General features: G+C 37.8%; 1 protein-coding gene across 1 annotated transcript in view; it reads right to left on the reverse strand.

Moving 5' to 3' along the window:
- SKAP2 (src kinase associated phosphoprotein 2) overlaps positions 1-17,562 on the reverse strand; it is a 68,494-nt gene that overhangs the window by 14,555 nt on the left and 36,377 nt on the right. Inside the window, exon 7 of the mRNA XM_009869434.1 lies at positions 1,503-1,571. Within this exon, the coding sequence (XP_009867736.1) occupies positions 1,503-1,571 (69 nt within the window). The remainder of the gene's footprint in view (positions 1-1,502; positions 1,572-17,562) is intronic.

Consider the following 17,562-nt stretch of genomic DNA (forward strand, 5'->3'; position numbering starts at 1 on the left):
AAGGCTGTTCTCACAGCAGTTGAAACTTTTCAGAAATGAAGGTGCTACTTAAAAGCAAGACCATTTAAAACCTCAGGAAGATACATTAGTTGAAAAAAACTCGCTGTTGGCAACTTTATAATTGGATTGACCTCACACTCCATTATGACAACACACTCTTATAATTACGGTAATGTCTAAATGAGTACTAAATATTATGGCTATAATGAGTCATGTTGTTTTACACATGTTTTTAGCAGAGCACAATGCTAACAGCATCTGATGACTTGGCTCTTGTTTCCTTTCCAAGAAAAGCAACCCAAAACTCCCCACAGCAACCTGTTCCTGCTTTCCTGTATGGGTCAGGAAATCAGGCCTCCGTTTCCTTTCCACATGTTGCAACAGGAAGAGCACTGCAGAGCTACTTCCTAAAGGAACTCTTCTTGCCCACCCTTTCCTTGACAGCCCTGAAAGAATTATGTGTGTTATGTACGATGGGGGAAGGAGAGCCAGATTGCATGTTGGTGCAGGTCACAGTTACAATGCAGCAGATCTCAAAAAGGTGTAAGGTCTGATAAGAAGCAAGTCTTCTCTACTTGCTGTGTCAAATCACCAATAGTTTATCTAAAGGTCCATGCCCTTGAAGCACATATATATCTTGTTTTTAAGCATAACTGGAAATACCTTTCTGTCAAGAAAAGTTGTCTGGCCATATGACTTTACGTGGCGTTTGCAGTTATTTTTCCAGTCCCAAAGATAATTAGTACAAGGGCAGTTTGCCAAGCTAAAGCTGAGAGAACATCCTTCACAGTCTTTCTGGGCATTTGTGTCCTTTTCCAATTTTTTTGCTGCTGTCACCAGACTCTGGCATTTCTTACCCAATTCATTTGCTTTCTGTGGTAATCATATGCAATGAAGATATGCATGGCCAACATTTAAACAGGCTGCAGATCAATTAGTGGTCTTAAGTTTATCTGATTTTTATCAAAGAAGACAGAGCTTTGGGTCGATTGTCAGAGCCTGTGTCAAGTTGACCTTTTCAGAGACGTCTACATTGCCAGTCCCTTGGGCAACTTGTTGTCCCCTGTTAGTCTCTGAATGGCAGAAGTCTGTTCTGCTCAAGCACAAAGTATACACAGATGTCTATATTACATTCTTATAGGTTTGACAGCAACTGCATGTTGTATCTATAAACTGTCCTTTAGCAGTGACACTTCCTCAATGATGATAAGCTAATTTATGCAACTAAATCTCCTTTGTGCAGAAATGAAAGCTAATTGAGTCATTACAAAGTAATTCAGGAAGGAATACCTTGTATAAATTGGCTTACTTTATAAATCCTTCTCAAGTGGTTTTCATGCATCCTAAGTGGTGCTAAGCAGTTTTGCTGCCATTGGATACCCAGGTGAAAAAGAGAGCTTTACAGAGCTATAAAAATGCTATTTTAAAAAAGCAAAGGAAAGAGGCAAGAAAATAAAGTTAAAAAAGAGAGTGCATACACAAGATAAAAAGATTTTACCTACCTGAATCAGTGGTAACTTCCTCCTTGTTCTGTTCACTTGGCACTTCAGCTTCTGAAGGAACATGTTCTCCTGGAAAAGACATAACTGCAAATGAAACTCTGAAGGGACACCTCAGCTGACAGGAATTACAGCCCACATCAGCCTAAAAGCCACACTCTACATTTCCAGATTGTAAGCCCTGTTTACTATTTTGCATTTGTACAGAAGTTGGAACATTGTTATTCCTGTGGTTTCCCCCACCCATCCAAACAGTCCAAGCGCGTTCTTTCAGAATCTCAGTTGTGAACATCTGTTTCCCTTTTTATTCTGCTCTGAATGTGGTAATACAGAGCTGCAGTTCTGTTGTTTTTCAGTCATTCTGAGACAATTAGAATGTGGGTCCTATTCTGCTATGTACATTTCTTGCTAGGATAAAGAAAAGGAAATCAAAGATTGAAAAAGTATCCCTAGCCCATGCAAGAATTCAAAAATTCTTAATAGAAGTATGCAGAGAAGGCGGAGGACATCTTACCTTCCACGCTGTCATATGGACACCATAGCTGGACACCTGCGTGATGGAAACACGGCCCTACAGATGCCATGTGTTCAGTGCTCCTGCCTGCTGTGCCTGACTGTGGTTTCAAGCAAGCCAGACTGTTTCAAATAACTCAGTGCAAGTTTAGGAGACTAGAAAAAAGAAAGCCTGGCAGCAATCGTCTCTGAAGCATGTTTTCTGGCTAACAAGCTCGGAACACTCTGAAATCCCTGCAGGCAATTTCAAAAGATGTGCTCCATGCTCCTTGTCCAGCAGACAGGGAACTCTCTCAAGTCCATGCCCTCATTTAAGTAAATTCACACGCCACTCCGTACAGGGACATAAGATCTGCTCCTCATATTCCACAGACAACAATTCTGTTTCCAAAAAGGAAACAAACTATTAGGGTTTTTTAGCTGTATTCTTTCTGTAGGCTCATAAGGAAGCATAAACAGATTTATCTTGGCCTTTACAGTATATCAAAATTGACAAAGCTGCTGTACGGAATGAGGAAGCAGTATATTGATAAACCCACTTCTCAAACAAGAATTGGACTTTTAATATATTTAAACTATTTGGCTTTGCTACCCACCATTTGGTACAGACACTCATGCTTCTTTTTAAGGCACAAATTTCAGCAATTAATTTTAATATTTTCTTAATGACAGACAATAGATACAGAACTCACAGTTTTTAAAATGTTCCTTATTGTGAAACTTTTGTGTAATTGCTTATCTACTGTGACATAGAGTGAATTTTATATCAACAGGTCAAAGGATTTTTAGCCTTGTAAAGATTTAATCCATCCACAAGACTGTTCCTGCAAACATTAAGCAGATGTTTAAAGTGCAAGAATAGACCTGTTGAAATGAGTGTGCGTAATTGCTGCTAACCTATATACGCAGTGCTACAAATATGACAAGTACGTCATGAGATACACTCTACAAAGAGCTTTGAAATTCTGCCCTGCTAAGCTAGCAAGAGCTTTTGCTCTCTTACTCTTGACTAGCTAAAAATCTAGTCACGATGAATATAAACTATTATTTAAGCCAAGAGAAAAAACCCAACTAAACAATAGAACAGGGAAAATCTGAAGCTGCAAAACACTCTAAAACTATTCTCTGCATTGAAATGTATTCCCCCACTTGGCACAACGCTTGTTGCACATTTCCAAGTACACTCATTTGTTTATTTTAAGCACTCACAATTGGAGCACAAATGGCAAAAACACATCCCTATGTGCTGCGCGGAGCACTAGGAGGCACTGTCATTCTGTGTCTTCCCTCCCAGTATTACACCACACACACCTAGTAGTATCCCATGATCAGTCACGTTTTCTAGGATTGCTCCCTTTTCCCAGCAGGACCCAGTTTCACCCAACGCACAGAGTATTATACACAGCAGCAGGGATGGAACTAGACGATTTTTAAAGTATTTTACAACAGAAAACATTCTGTGATTTTATGATTACATGTTATTGAATGTTGGGAGCTCCATCAATTGATGTGTTGAAGGTACTGAGGATTTAACTCTGTTAGAGTCATCAGACTAGCTTAAACTGAGGACTGACTATAGTAGAGGGTATTTCAACTGATGTAAAATAACAGATGAGGTTTGAAGAGATTTTTTCCATAAGGTACAGTTGAATACATGTAGATTGCATTGTGGTTTCATGGAAAAATCTAGTTATCCTCTTCCCTTATTATCTAGAAACAAGAGTTCACCAGATCCATACCTGAAGATGAGAAAATGTCTGAGCCAAGGCTCTTGGAATACTGAAAAGGTCCCAAATTCACACAGAGGCTGTCCATATTAGCATACTGGTTTGGATCTGAAACATCCCCACTTATCCCATTTTGCTTTACACTACAGGGCTGTCACAGAGAGGATAAACTTAAAGGTGCAATTAGAGGGGAAGAGGCACTCCAGAAGCACACTCAACACAGTCCAGCTGCCAGTGGGCATTCAGTCCATGGAGCCCAGCTCCATAGGAAACCTCGTCTGAAACAGGCACAGCGCAAACATCAGGTCCTTGACACAACCTGTGCTTTATGAGTCTGCTGCAAATGGTCCACACCACTTGCTAATGTAATCCCACTCCTAGTGGAGCAGATGTAATAGGCTTGGCGTAGGGTGGGGAAAAAAGAACCTATGTTTTTTGCTAGTATTTTCTGGTGTTATGTCCTGAAGCAGTAACTGTGTGGGACGTATCTTTTAAACACAGAAACCTCAATTACCCCAGGAATTATGTTTGAAATAGAGTAAAAAGATGAAAAATTAAAATTAAAAAATGCAATAGAAATCCTTCTATATTATTGAGATATTGTGTAAGACGAGTCAGGCAGGCTTTTAAAATCAACTGGTACAATGTTTCCTCTGTATCTCTTATTCACACAATCACTACCACTGCAGTGAGAAAAATACGCTTCTCCACCTTCTCATTATGTCAAAAGGAGTCTAATTGACACTAATCAAGCCATGAACTCTTCCAGAGCTGTACATGGAAACAACCCTTGAGACACAGGTTATCCTCCATACTCTGCTGGCACTCAGGAGACTCTAATGGCAAATAACCTACAAAATTCTTGTGATGAAAATGCAACAAGGAATTAACTATATCTGTTAAGGTTTCTTTCAGTTACCCACCAAAGTTGTTGAAAATAATTTACTTATTCAATTTGCAGTCTGAAGAAAAAAGAATAATCACCCAAACATAAACGATACTACAAACCACACAATTTTAAAAGTTAACAACGAATTCTACACAAGCTGAGGAGTTTTTTTACGTGAATCCATTAATTTTTCTCTTCCAATTTATTTTTCTTAAAGGGGAAAGGGAAACAAAAATCAGACTACTTGTATATAAAACAATAAGAGTCTGGCTTGAACTGCACATTCCTTCAATGGAATTTGGTATCTCCATGATAAATATGCATAAACTTAGCATTTTCCTCTACTAACACATAACTATATTTTTACATTAGACTCTGATTTAATGCCATTATTAACTGGCATTCTACTGTCTTCTAGTCGTTGACACATTGTCATTGCACAATACTAGTTTATATTTTGGATAATCCCAGTTTGTGGGGTAACATATTCTATTCAACACTATAATAACAGTAAACAAAACCAGCTCAGCTATGCAGCAAAATCTACCAAACCACACAGATGGTTATAAGGTTTTCATTGTGTGGTTTCCATAGCAATCATATTGCAAATCTGGAAGCTTCTTGCAAATAAGCAGCTTGTATTTACATGCCTCTCAGCTGCAGCATGGAACTCTACAACATGTGAAGTTGTTATTCCAATCACATATTGTTAGAAAAATCATTGGAAGATGTTTTGATCGGTTCAGATAAAAACTACTGCAGTGAACTAATTTTTCATCTATTTCATAATGATACAAGCAATCACACGCTTCTAATGTACATTAATACATCTTCATTTGAAATCTCACTGTGGTGTCAGAAGGTTATAAGTATACAAACAGGTCTTGTAAGACAGATCCTCACAAAAATACTTGCATTATTAAAAATCAATTTACCAAATAAAAAAAAAATCACAGTGTCTTCACTATTGTACTCAGCAGGGATAAAAGATGCATGCAAACAAAAAGGTGTGTACATGAAGAACTCTGCTGACACTGAACGTCATGGGTCTATACTACTTAGCACAAGAAAAAGGAAAAGACACAATGGCACAGTAACACCGGGAGTATTACTACTCCACTCTGCTTTTTTGCTACCAAATAATGACTCTGCACCAATATAAACAAGAACTTCCAAATATGAATAAATGCTTACCAGGGGAAAGGGTCAAGACCTTTTCTCTTCCAGACTTATAATTTTATGAATTGACGTAAACTCATAACAGATGGGTTATTACTCTAATAAAGAACATAAAGCCAGTTCTCACTAAGTTTTTAAAAATCACATAGCTGGATTGCTTTTTTTAATTACTTTTTTCATTACAAACAAGATTATTTGATTAGAGATACATTTAAGAATTCCAAAGAAGGTGCAATAAATGCACAGAATTTAAGAACAAAATAGTTTTTGTCACTTGGTCAAAGTGACACCTTCTGCTAGTGTTAGCAGTGAGGTCTAGAGACCATGTGGGGTCAAAGGAATTAAAATTAACACCCTGTTTTATGCAGGGCCAGGAAGTTGCTTTACCTGAGCACAGTGCCCCTCAGCCTTGTGGAGGGTGTCCTCTGCAGTATTTTCACTATATACACACCTGTATATATCTATACACTTCACCCAAACTTCCAGGATTTTAGTCTAAGCAGCTTGATATCCCAGAAATTCTTCATGTGTTACTTGATCCTAGGCTTATTTGCCTTGGTGTGTATATTTAAAATGGCTGGGATTTTCCTTTCTGGTGTCTTCTTTTAGTCTTCAGATCTACCCCTTCTGTAGGGAGAGATCTCCAAATCCAGGTAGCAAAACTCTACCTGTGATAATCCTCCAATATTCTCACAGATCTGTTCCTTTCCCCAGTTCCTCCCGGACATGACAGACTAATGCAAGATTTACAGACCACTTCTTGACATTTTACCCTGCACTCCCAATAACTCTCTGGTGCACTCTGTAAACAAATGAAATATTTTGGAAAAGGATGCTGAAGGTGTGATTCTCCATCCATGAGGGTGGCAGAGAGGGGAAGACAGAGTATCATTTTATTAAAGCGCCATCTGACCAAATAGGTATGCATGGTTAGGGAATGAAAATGCCTCCAGGACAACGACAGAGGTGGGAAACAAGCTGGCTGCTATTGAGAGAAGAAATTACAAATGTAAGAATTACTTACCATGACAGAAGAGAGGGCAATTCTTATTTTTTCCTACTTCTACGGGTCAGCTAGTTGCCACCCAACAGCTCAAACAGAGAAGTTATACTCCCACATGACAAGCTTGAGTGAAAAAAACAAATATTTCCACAACACGAGCAGAGAAGATTGGGACAGAAACAGGTCACCCAGGCACTGGGATTGCAGATGAGGTGACATCAAAATATGAGCAGAGGAAGAAGTTGCATCTGAATAAATGGTCAGCACTGTGCTCAGAAATATGATGGGAAACAGACAATACAGAACTGTATCCTAACAGAATACAGAAAGAGATCTCCAGATTATGAACAATATAAAAACACACTTTAATGAAAAATGTGATGCACACTAAGATGCTTTAGTTTTAGTTGAGGATAACCTATGCCAACTGCCAAGTCTGATTCCATGATGCAGGCAAAAGGTTTTATTCAAATATATCACCAGCTAAACTGGACAGAATGTCCAACTAACACTTTTTTTGCAAATTTTAATCCACTCTTTGAAAAGAATTGCTATTTAAAGTAATTTTGAGTAAACGCACCACTCTGTCCAACCAGTAGACAGTAACAGAAGTCTGGTATTACTGTTGATAACATACTGACCTCCCAATGGCTTTAAATAAATAGCATTGGCTGCGCAAAGTGAAAAAGCTAGAATCAAGAAATATTTTGGGATGGAAAGGACCAGTGGAAATTGCTTAGTCTAACACCCTGCTCTAACTCTGAAAGTTAGATCACAGAATCATAGAATAGCCTAGGTTGGAAGGGACCTTAGAGATCATCTAATCCAACCTCCCTGTCATGGGCAGGGACGCCTCTCAACTAGATCAGGCTACTCAAGGCCCCATCCAGCCTGGCCTTGAACATCTCAAGGGAGGGAGCACCCACAACTTCTCTGGGCAATTTATTCCAGAGTCTTTCCACTCTCATACTGAAGAATTTTTTGCTAAGATCCAATCTAAATCTGTTTTCCTTTAAATTAAATCTATTTCCTCTTGTCCTATCAGTGGACACTCTTGTAAAAAGTCCCTCCCCAGCCTTCCTGTAGGTTCCCTTCAGGTACTGAAAGGCAGCTATCAGGTCCCCCCGGAGTATTCTCTTTTCAAGACTGAATGATCCCAGTTCCCTCAGCCTATCCTCATAGCAGAGGTGCTCCAGCCCCTGGATCATCTTTGTGGCCCTCCTCTGAACTCATTCCAACAGATCTATGCCCTCCTTATGGTGGGGACACCAGAACTGGACGCAGTATTCAAGGTGGGGGTCTTACAAGAGCAGAGTAAAGGCGGAGAATCACCTCTCTTGATCCGATGGCCACAGTCCTCTTGATGCATCCCAGGACAGGGTTGGCCTTCTGGGCTACATGAGCACCCTGCCACCTCATGTTGAGCTTCCCACCTATCAACACCCCCAAGCCCTTCTCTTCAGGGCCACTCTCAACCCACTCTGTGCCCAGTTTTTATTTGTTCCTGGGATTAGTTTGACCCAGGTGCATGGCCTTGCATTTTGACTTGTTGAACCTCACGCACTTTGCATGAGGTTCAATGGATCAGCATTTGGCTTCTTTTGCTACTCCATACTAAGCTACTCAGCAGTAGTTTATAAGGGTCTGTGGATTTTAATAGTTTGCATATGAGACAGCTGAAGCTAATGACTTTATAGAACAGAATTAGCTCAAATGACTCAGTTTTGTCCAGATCTTGCCAAGTCTCCAGATGTGAGGCTTCCTGAATTCCTTGAGAAATAACTTCTCTGAGCCATTGGGTGGTAACTAGCTAACCCACAGAAGTAGAACTAAACCAAATTTTTGTTTTCCCCTCAGTTGCACTCCTTGTATTTCAAAAAGGTGCTACTGTGCAGCACCATTACTCCCAACTGCATAAGCAGTCAGAATAACCAGAACAACCATCTCAGCCAGAAGTGAAGCACTGCTTCTTATTGAGAAGACCTTGGAAAAGTTACCTCAGCATTCTCAAAGAAAAAAAATCAGTAAATTTCTTTATGAATTAACTCAGGATCAATACTGCAGGAAAAGGAGGTGAGAAGCGGAGGAAGTGATATTGGACTCCTGGAATGTCACTTAGCCATTTTCTGGAGGAAAAAAAAAAAAATCCAACAACTCTTAAAACAACCTTCCTGTGACACCACCCAGTGAATTTAAGCATATGTTATGGTTTGGTTTAATCAGAACCAAAAAGCAGATATAACATTCCCTTCCTAACAAAGGCATTTTGGACTTACAGCATTTGCTGAACTACAGAGTGAAGAAAACCAAAGAGATCCCAGTCTCACTAGGCACAAATACAAAACACACTTTTAAAGCTGCAATTCACTAGTCTTGTGCAGAAGAATGTTGTTTGGATCATATAACTATTGCTATGAAGAATAACAACACAGTGAAGTAGTAGAGAAAAATATTAAGTTTGGAGAATTATTTGAGAAAAAAAAACCTCTTTCTAAAGACATCTGTGAGAAAGACACTGTATTTCTCCTACATTATTACACACGCTTATCCACATGAACTATACTATGGCAATGGATTAAAAAAATGTGTATTCAATAGCAGGAAGATACTATACGATTTCTCACTAGTTTACCAGAAAAAAAAATATATTTTTCTAGCAGAAAGTATTTTTTATAATATTTTAGGGCAGAAAGCATGAAGGCTAAGTGATCAAAGAACACATCTCTGTCCTTGGAGGAAAAACAGTTACTCTCACACAAGACAGAAAATTGAGCACTGTTGGCAAGGTCAACCACAGCTGTCACAAAGTCGATCATCTCTATTGTGCATAATTTTACCAAGTTTTCAGGAAACGTTGGAGCATGCTTTGTTATACTTATCTTCCCTATTTGTTGACACCTGAATATATCTTTCCTCTTTCTTTTTCTTTCCTTTCCCCAGTACCAAGTGTCCCACTATCCTTGCTTCTCTGTCCTTGCCCCATCCTGTAGTCATGATCAGTTTGTATAAGGACTATATCCCTCTTCAGATCCAAAAATTTTGTTCGCTTATGAACCACAGAGGTTGTTTGTATAGAAGTTGATGTTTCCAGGGCTTCACAAGGCCCTTCAAGCTTTAAGAGCAAAGTATCACAATGAGAGGAAAAACATGCTCAGTCACCCGAGTGACAAAACAGAATGCATGCATTAGGACAACTGAACAACCCAAAGAGGTATAGGCAATTTCTGGTTTTAGTTATGAGTGTATTAAGATTTTATGAACTCAAACTTCCTTCTCACAATGTCTGCTTGCAGCTCTCCTTGTCAATAAGCAATCTTCAGTCATGTTTTAAGTGATAGCTGAAACAACTCAGTTGTGCAGTTCCTAGCACTAGTCTTCCAAACAAGTAATTTAAAATCTCCAGTAAAAAATAAAAAACCCTTCACATTCTCTACATTCTCATTTTTTATTTCCTTAGACTAACACAGATGCAAAACAATTAATCATTCATCAGGTTAAAGTTAAAGAAGGAAAAAAATAGCTAGTCTGGCAGGATTCGGAGGAATAGAAATATGTAAAACCTTAAGTTACACTAAAAGCAAGCTTGGGAGGAGAAGATGTGTGAAAAAGCAGGAAAAGCAGGAGTACATATCAGGAAAGACCCTTTAGATTGTCTAATTTTAGAATACTAAAATTTCTTTGACAAAATGATCTAATTACCATTAATAAAATTCAATACAAATATGCCAAAGTGCAACGTGCACTGCATAGAAATAAGGGATGGGTTTTGCACTGACCTTTTTATTTCCTCCTGAAGAAAGATCTCATAATAGTAATTCTTCTCAAGAGAAAAAATAAAGGTCATCACAAGCAAGTTCAATTGTGGATATGCACACAATAATTATAACGAAGAATAAAAGAAATTACAGAGAGATCCACTTCCAGAAACTCATTCATTCTTTTCCCATTTTTTTGTTTACAGACACTGTATTTAGAGTTATTATCTTAGGGATTTATTTTCAGAAATAAAGTCTCTTAGAATTATCTAAATCTATATGCTGAGTAAACTGGTCAGAAAATACTAAACTCATAAAACAAAAAAATTATTTGATGGGCTATCAAACAAGGTGGAATTTTCATATGCAGCTTCAAAATCCAGCTCCTTGCAAATTCCTTAAGTTTGTTTAGGCTTTTTAAAAAATGTTACCTATATTTTTTGATGGAGAGATTAGATAAAAGCTTCCACACCTGAACAGAAGCATCTCTGAAGGTAAAGTTTCATGTTAGCTTCCAACAAAAGCACAATTCTGGCTCCGCTTCTAAAAATACAAAATTGAGGCAACAGGCATCTTACCTAAATGCATACTTAAACATTTAAAGAAGGAATAAAATTTTTTAAGATACTGCTTTTAACAGGCCTCAACAATGTAAAGGAAAGCTTCTGGGGTTTAATGTTTCTACATGTTCACTTAATTATTTAGTTGATTAACAAAAAATACTCCCTTCCTCTGTCCCCTCTCACCCTCCCAAAAAATTAGATGCAATTCTTGGCCATAATGCAGATTAGTAGCTCAAAGGGACAAAACAAACAATAATTTTGAAGTTGATTCCATAGTTCTATTGCATGTTCACAGGAATTTGTGCTAGAGATTGCTTGCCTAAATACATATGGCATGCACATAAGAACATTCTTGTATATATAAATATAATTAAGATTTATGTAAATTCACTGTAACTAAAATAAATTTGTTTGTTCTCTCAACTCATAATAGCTCTTAGTTATGTAAATAATTTAAGTGTTTAATATGACATTTTTAAAACTCTATTATTAAAGTGTTTCACTAAAATAAATGTGGTGGCTATTAAAATCTACGTAGAAAGTATAAATAGTACTCCATGTAAATACATCTAGCAATCAAATATTCAGTCAACTAATCTATACTGAGTAACTCTGCATTACAGTGTTATTTGACAACCATGTACAGGGGTTATATTTCTCAGGCTCAAATTTATACGACAGACAGGAAAAAAGTCTGTAAATGTCAAGTAAAGTTTCCCATACCCGTTGATCAGCAGCAAGATTTAAATTTAAAAGCCATTTCTGAAAACTACATATCCCTAATTGTGACAAATGTGACTTGACATAATATTTACATACATAGAATTCATTTAAAAAGCATCTTGTTTAAACCACATAATATCCTTTAATAATCTGCAGGGTTAAAGTATTCAAATTTATAGTCTGATTTCAGAAATGAACTTACTCAAAAAAGGGGTAGAAGGCATTTCATTATAGCTCACTTCAGTGAAAGGAAACACAATACAGTTGTTGGCACATTTCCACAAGAAAAGTCTGGCTCCCAGATGCTACTCTTATAACTCCTTAAAAATATCCTAGAAAGAAATTTTCGCATTCTCTGTGTTGATCATTAGCTGCACATTGACCAAAAAAAAAAAAAAACTTTCAGCAGCTTTCACCCTTTGGGTATTTTCATGAAAAGTAACAAACCCACACCACTGCCTCTCTTCACTGTTTCTGGTCCATGCCATCAAATTAAATTACGTCAACTACACTAAAACATTTCTCCAGCTTAAATGATGAAATAAAGTAATTGCAAAGATATTTGTGTTATGATTCACTAGTAGACAAAAATGAGGTTGAGTCAGAAATAAGCAAAAAATTCTATCTGTAATGCAGACTGTTTACACACACCATACTTTGGGTAACATTCCCACTTTTATTTTTACAAACACCCCCACTCTCATACGTGAGGTCCAGAGAGGAATCAGCAACTCTGGATGTCAGCTCTCCCCAGCCCTACACGCCACAGAGCATGAGGCACCTCAGAGAGATGAGGTAGGAGAGCAGGGATCTGGAATCAGTCCGTACGCAGGACTCCCCGGGCAGCTCATCATGTTCCTGTGGGACTGGCATGCAGCCGGATCTTGGAAAAACCCAGGACTCCCAGAGTCCCAGATTACCCGAATTCCCTCGCAGGCAGTACTTTGGGCTACCCAGCCCTCGTGCCAGAGACACATCCCAGTTTGCACCACAAGAAACACTATTTGTAGGTCTGAAATAAGAAGAAATCGGGTATGGACATGATGGCAAAATCATATCCTTCTTGAACTTTCATTTATTGAATTATCTGAAACTACGTTTAGTAATGGAGATGTCTCACTTCTTAAGGAAATAAATTTGAGATGGGTATGGAAGCAAATACAGATTCAGTTAGTCTGTTTTGGGACAATGGAAGGATGACTCTCACACTAGGATCCACAGGCTTTTCAGTAGACTGCTTTGTTCCAAAAATTAGATTCCTTCCTTTAATTCCCACTGTTGTCTTCAAGATTAACGGACAGAATAATTGCTACAGGCTGCTAAGACAAAACTATTCCACAAACTGAAGACAAAAGTATTGAAACGTTTTCCTTAAGGATATGGAAAGTTCCCAAGATGTTAAACCGGTTTTGGTAGAACACAAACTCAGAGGTTTTCGAGGAAATCAAAATCTGCTAGGAGAAAGTAGACTTCAGCAGGGGAGGGGAAAGACTGAAACAAAATATCCCCTGTGGCGACCATCCCCTTTCTGGATGAGAAAATTATCCTCCTACCTTGCCGTCTAATCTAAATCTCACTGACTTGCCAAAACCCTTCCTCAGCCTCTTCTGGCTTCTTAAGAACACATTCTTCCCTTCGCTGCTGAAGCTTATCTGTGTACCTGCACTTCCCTGGAGTATCCCCCCTCTCTACTCCAGGGCACCACAGATTCCTGGTCCACTGTGTTATCTGGGAGCTGTGCCCTGCTAGCCATTTTCCTTTCCTAGAAGCAACCAAGCTACTTCTTTCAAAGAATCCTACTGAGCCCAGGGAGCAGCCAAGACAAGGAAATGGGCAGCCTTTTCCTATGTTGCCTTCCTTGTATATGTGTAAACTAAACAGGACATCCGTTGCAAACACAGCACACTAACACACAAGCAAACCAGGTATATATGTATACAGCCAGCAAATTTCATGAAGCTCTGGTTAATTAGGACTATTTTGCTTGGCTAATTTCTCCATTTTGAGGAGAGTGAGGAGGAAAGTGAGTAGCAGATAAAAAATGCACCAAGAGGAAAAGGCATATGCAGAAGAATTTATGCTGATACCTGTCTTAAGGCTGAAAAATTCAAATAAGAGATTTGTATCTACAGTAACAGTATGATTAATTCAGCCTTTAAAGCCCACCTTGCTGCGTCTTATTTGAGCATCCAGTTGTATAAATTATGGTTCTTTAATAGCTACCTCATGGAAACCAGAAAAGTTGAGAAGTCATAGCCTAAGGCACCATATAACCTCTGGATGCTCTTGTTTCTCAAAAACCTCTACCTAATGGTTTTAATAGCCTAATATGCAGTCATTTGTCACAAATTCAAAAGGTAAAGGTTCCTTGATCTATCTCTGTAGTATTCATCACAGTTATACCCAAGCAGTAGAGCAAGCCCAACATTTCTGTTTTCATAAATATACATAATACAATTGACATTTTGCTTTGAACTTGCTAAACTACAGCAATTCTTCAAATTTATGGTTAATAAACTATCTTGCATACTAGAACATTCTGAATGCTTTGCATTAGAATTATTGCACTGCTTCTTAATTAGATAAAACCTGTGCTACCAAAGAAAATTAGTTTGCTTTCAAAAGAACGAACTTTGGGTCCATAACACATTGAAGACGTGCATGAATAAACGAAGCTTTATTCACATTTAACATGAAGCCAGCTGTCAGAAACAAAGTCAACACTGAAAAAGCTATGATACAAGTAAAATTACTTTGTGTGATTTTGTCTCGCCAGGATGACAAGCTTTTCTGAGACAGGATTCTATCTCTTAATAACAATCAACTTTTGTCACATAATGTTCACATCAGATTGGTTTTACAAATCAATAGTGTCAAACATTGTTTAATGCTGGTGCACAGAAAATAGTGTAAGAATGATTCACCAGTACTTGCAAAAAAAAAATCTTATTTCAATAAGTAAATTGATTTCAATTCGTTGTGTGCTAATTAGCTTTTGAAAGAGTTCTTTAAACATAAAAATGTATGATTAAAAGTACTTCCTTTTTAGATATTGTCATGTCTTCTAGTTTTAAGTAAATAAGCTTCACAATGCCAACAGACAATGCAGATTTAACAATCTATTCCTGGTTTATTTAGAAGGGTGGTTTTTTTATTTTTTTGTCTGATTGTGCTTTAGGGTATTTTTACTTCTTTTTTAATCTCTGAAATACAGAAATAAAATTCAGTCTTTGCTAATCCAAGACTTCAATAAACATAGCTTTTCCAACACGAACTCTTCAATTTGTTACAACGGCTTACCACAACTTCAGGAAGGTCGCCTCTATTTTCTCCACTTGTAAACTCTGAAACCTATGAAGTCTGAAACATCTGAAAACTATGAAGTCTTGTGTGCAGTTCAAAGAGAGGAGAATAAATACCTGAACTCAATAGCACACACTTTCCATTTACAAAATTACAGCTGTAATTAACTGCTTTGAATCTCACAGCTGACCAAATTTTCCACAAGCAGGTATATTACTAAAGAATACTCTTTTCTAAGAACATTTCTCAGTAGACAACCTCACCCCAAGTCCAATCAGTGAATACAGCCCTCACATGCAAACTAGAATAGATATGAATACTCAGTTATTATTCCATTGTTATTGGTCTCCTCTCTTACACATCAATGTGTGTGTGATGGAGGAGCAGGAGTTGAACTGGACCACGGACGGCAGGCTTCCTAACTGCTACAGGCCACCTTGTTCACAGACCACCACCTTATATTCACTTTACAAGAAACACAGAAGAGCCCCTGAACCCTTTTTTTCCTCCCAGAAACTTGCCACTTCCCACTCAATGGACATCTCATTCTTTCCAGCTACACCAGATTATCTTACGTCCTCTTCCATCACCGACACCTAACACCAATAGAAAGAAGAGTTTCCCTCTCTAGATGTAGGATTACATTAATTGAAGATAAAGTCCAAGTTCTTGCAGCAAGTAAAAGCTGAGGTCCAGATATCAAGTTCCTAACCACCTTCTGGATGCAACATCTTGAAATACAAAAAGTTGTCTGGATTCATAACTCATGTCTTGTAAGCATTTAAAACTAGCTGAAAGGCACTCCAAGGTATACGTAAATCCCATAACTGTACTGGCTCAAAACCCAGAGTGGCAGTGGAGATTTCAGACCCATCATCATTTCATCACAGCAGTTGGGAATCAGCAATATACAGCTGAAAGAGGTTGTTCTTCAATTATTTCCATGGCTGGCATATAGTCAAAGACACTTAGTAGACCCCAAATGCCAGTGATCCAAGACAACAAAACCACACATCTTGGACAGAAAAAAACGTCTTTACTATTCCCTGATACTAAAACGTAATTAACATCTGCTTTTCATTTTCCTTGTGTTATTTCAATTATTCTCGTTTTACAGCAAACTGAGTAAGCCCGGTAGCATCCCCTTCTCCTTATTCTGGTACTCCAACTGTCAGTGAGATATTATGGAGAAAATTACTCCATATATAAAAAATAACGCAATGCCTCAACAAGTTAAGAATATTAATTTCTTAAAAACACTGTGATCCAATCTTCGAAAAAATGGCTTTGAAGAACGACCTATCCTCACTGCATTAAAAGGAAAAAAATAGTCCCTTGCTGTGCTCTGGAGTCTGAAAGATGTTTTGATGGGAATTACTCAAAACACTTTTGGTAATTACTTTGGAAACTCATCTTTAGTACTGTCCTCAAAAATGCTGATCTTACATTTGGTCTTTTCAGGTTTAAATATTCCAGTCCCTATTTATACTTCAAAATAATTTAATTTACTAATTAATAGCTCTTAGAATGGTTTCTGTTGAAAAAATAAAAAATAAAAAATTGATATCACATCAGCATTATATACGTCTTCTGTGGACAAGACAAAGAATTCCCTAATGATTTAATGCAAACAACAAATGCTGGGAGAAATATGGGCAATATACAAGGATAAGTAATATAATGACTTAACAAAAATGATCATAGGTAACATCTCAAATTCCATAACCTCTGTCTCTGCTGGCTTAAATCTACTGCTCTGGTTTACAGTAACCAATCAATATTTTTTTTTCATTTAACTTACTGGTTTTAGGAACTGATTACCCAGCTGTAACCCACAACTGGGACTGTTTGACACCAAATGCTATGTTGGCCCACAGACCCTGGCTGTGATATACAGAAAACTCAAAAACAAGCAAACATCTCCTGAAAAGGCATTTTCATTAACACAGCACTGTGAAATCTTCACTTCTAGTGCTAAGAAGTCAATACATCTGACACTACATTTTGAGAACACAAATATCTGCTGTGAGTCAGTGTTCAGGAGAGACAGATCAAACTTACACTCAAACTCCACTACAGAACAATTACTTCCCTCTGCCCAAGAGATAAATCAGAGATCATGTTTCTTTTTCCTTGCTCCATGCTCATGAAAAGAGGACAACGTCATAAAACCAGTTTGTTTCTTCAAAGCTCAAGCAATCCAGCAGTAAGAGAGGATAAGGATGTATTAAGTTATGCTCCTTAACTGTAGAGGTTAACTATCAGAAAAAAATAAGGCAACAAAGTTGCTTAAAGAGACAACCATAAGGTAGAGCCAGGATCATCATTCCCTACTTTCACACTCCAAGTTAGAAGTAAGTTCTAAAACAATTCCAATATAATTTTAAAACCATTTAAAAGACTTTGTT

The sequence above is a fragment of the Apaloderma vittatum genome, unplaced genomic scaffold (genome assembly GCF_000703405.1).
Source record: "Apaloderma vittatum isolate BGI_N311 unplaced genomic scaffold, ASM70340v1 scaffold7210, whole genome shotgun sequence".
NCBI classification, from domain to species: domain Eukaryota; kingdom Metazoa; phylum Chordata; class Aves; order Trogoniformes; family Trogonidae; genus Apaloderma; species Apaloderma vittatum.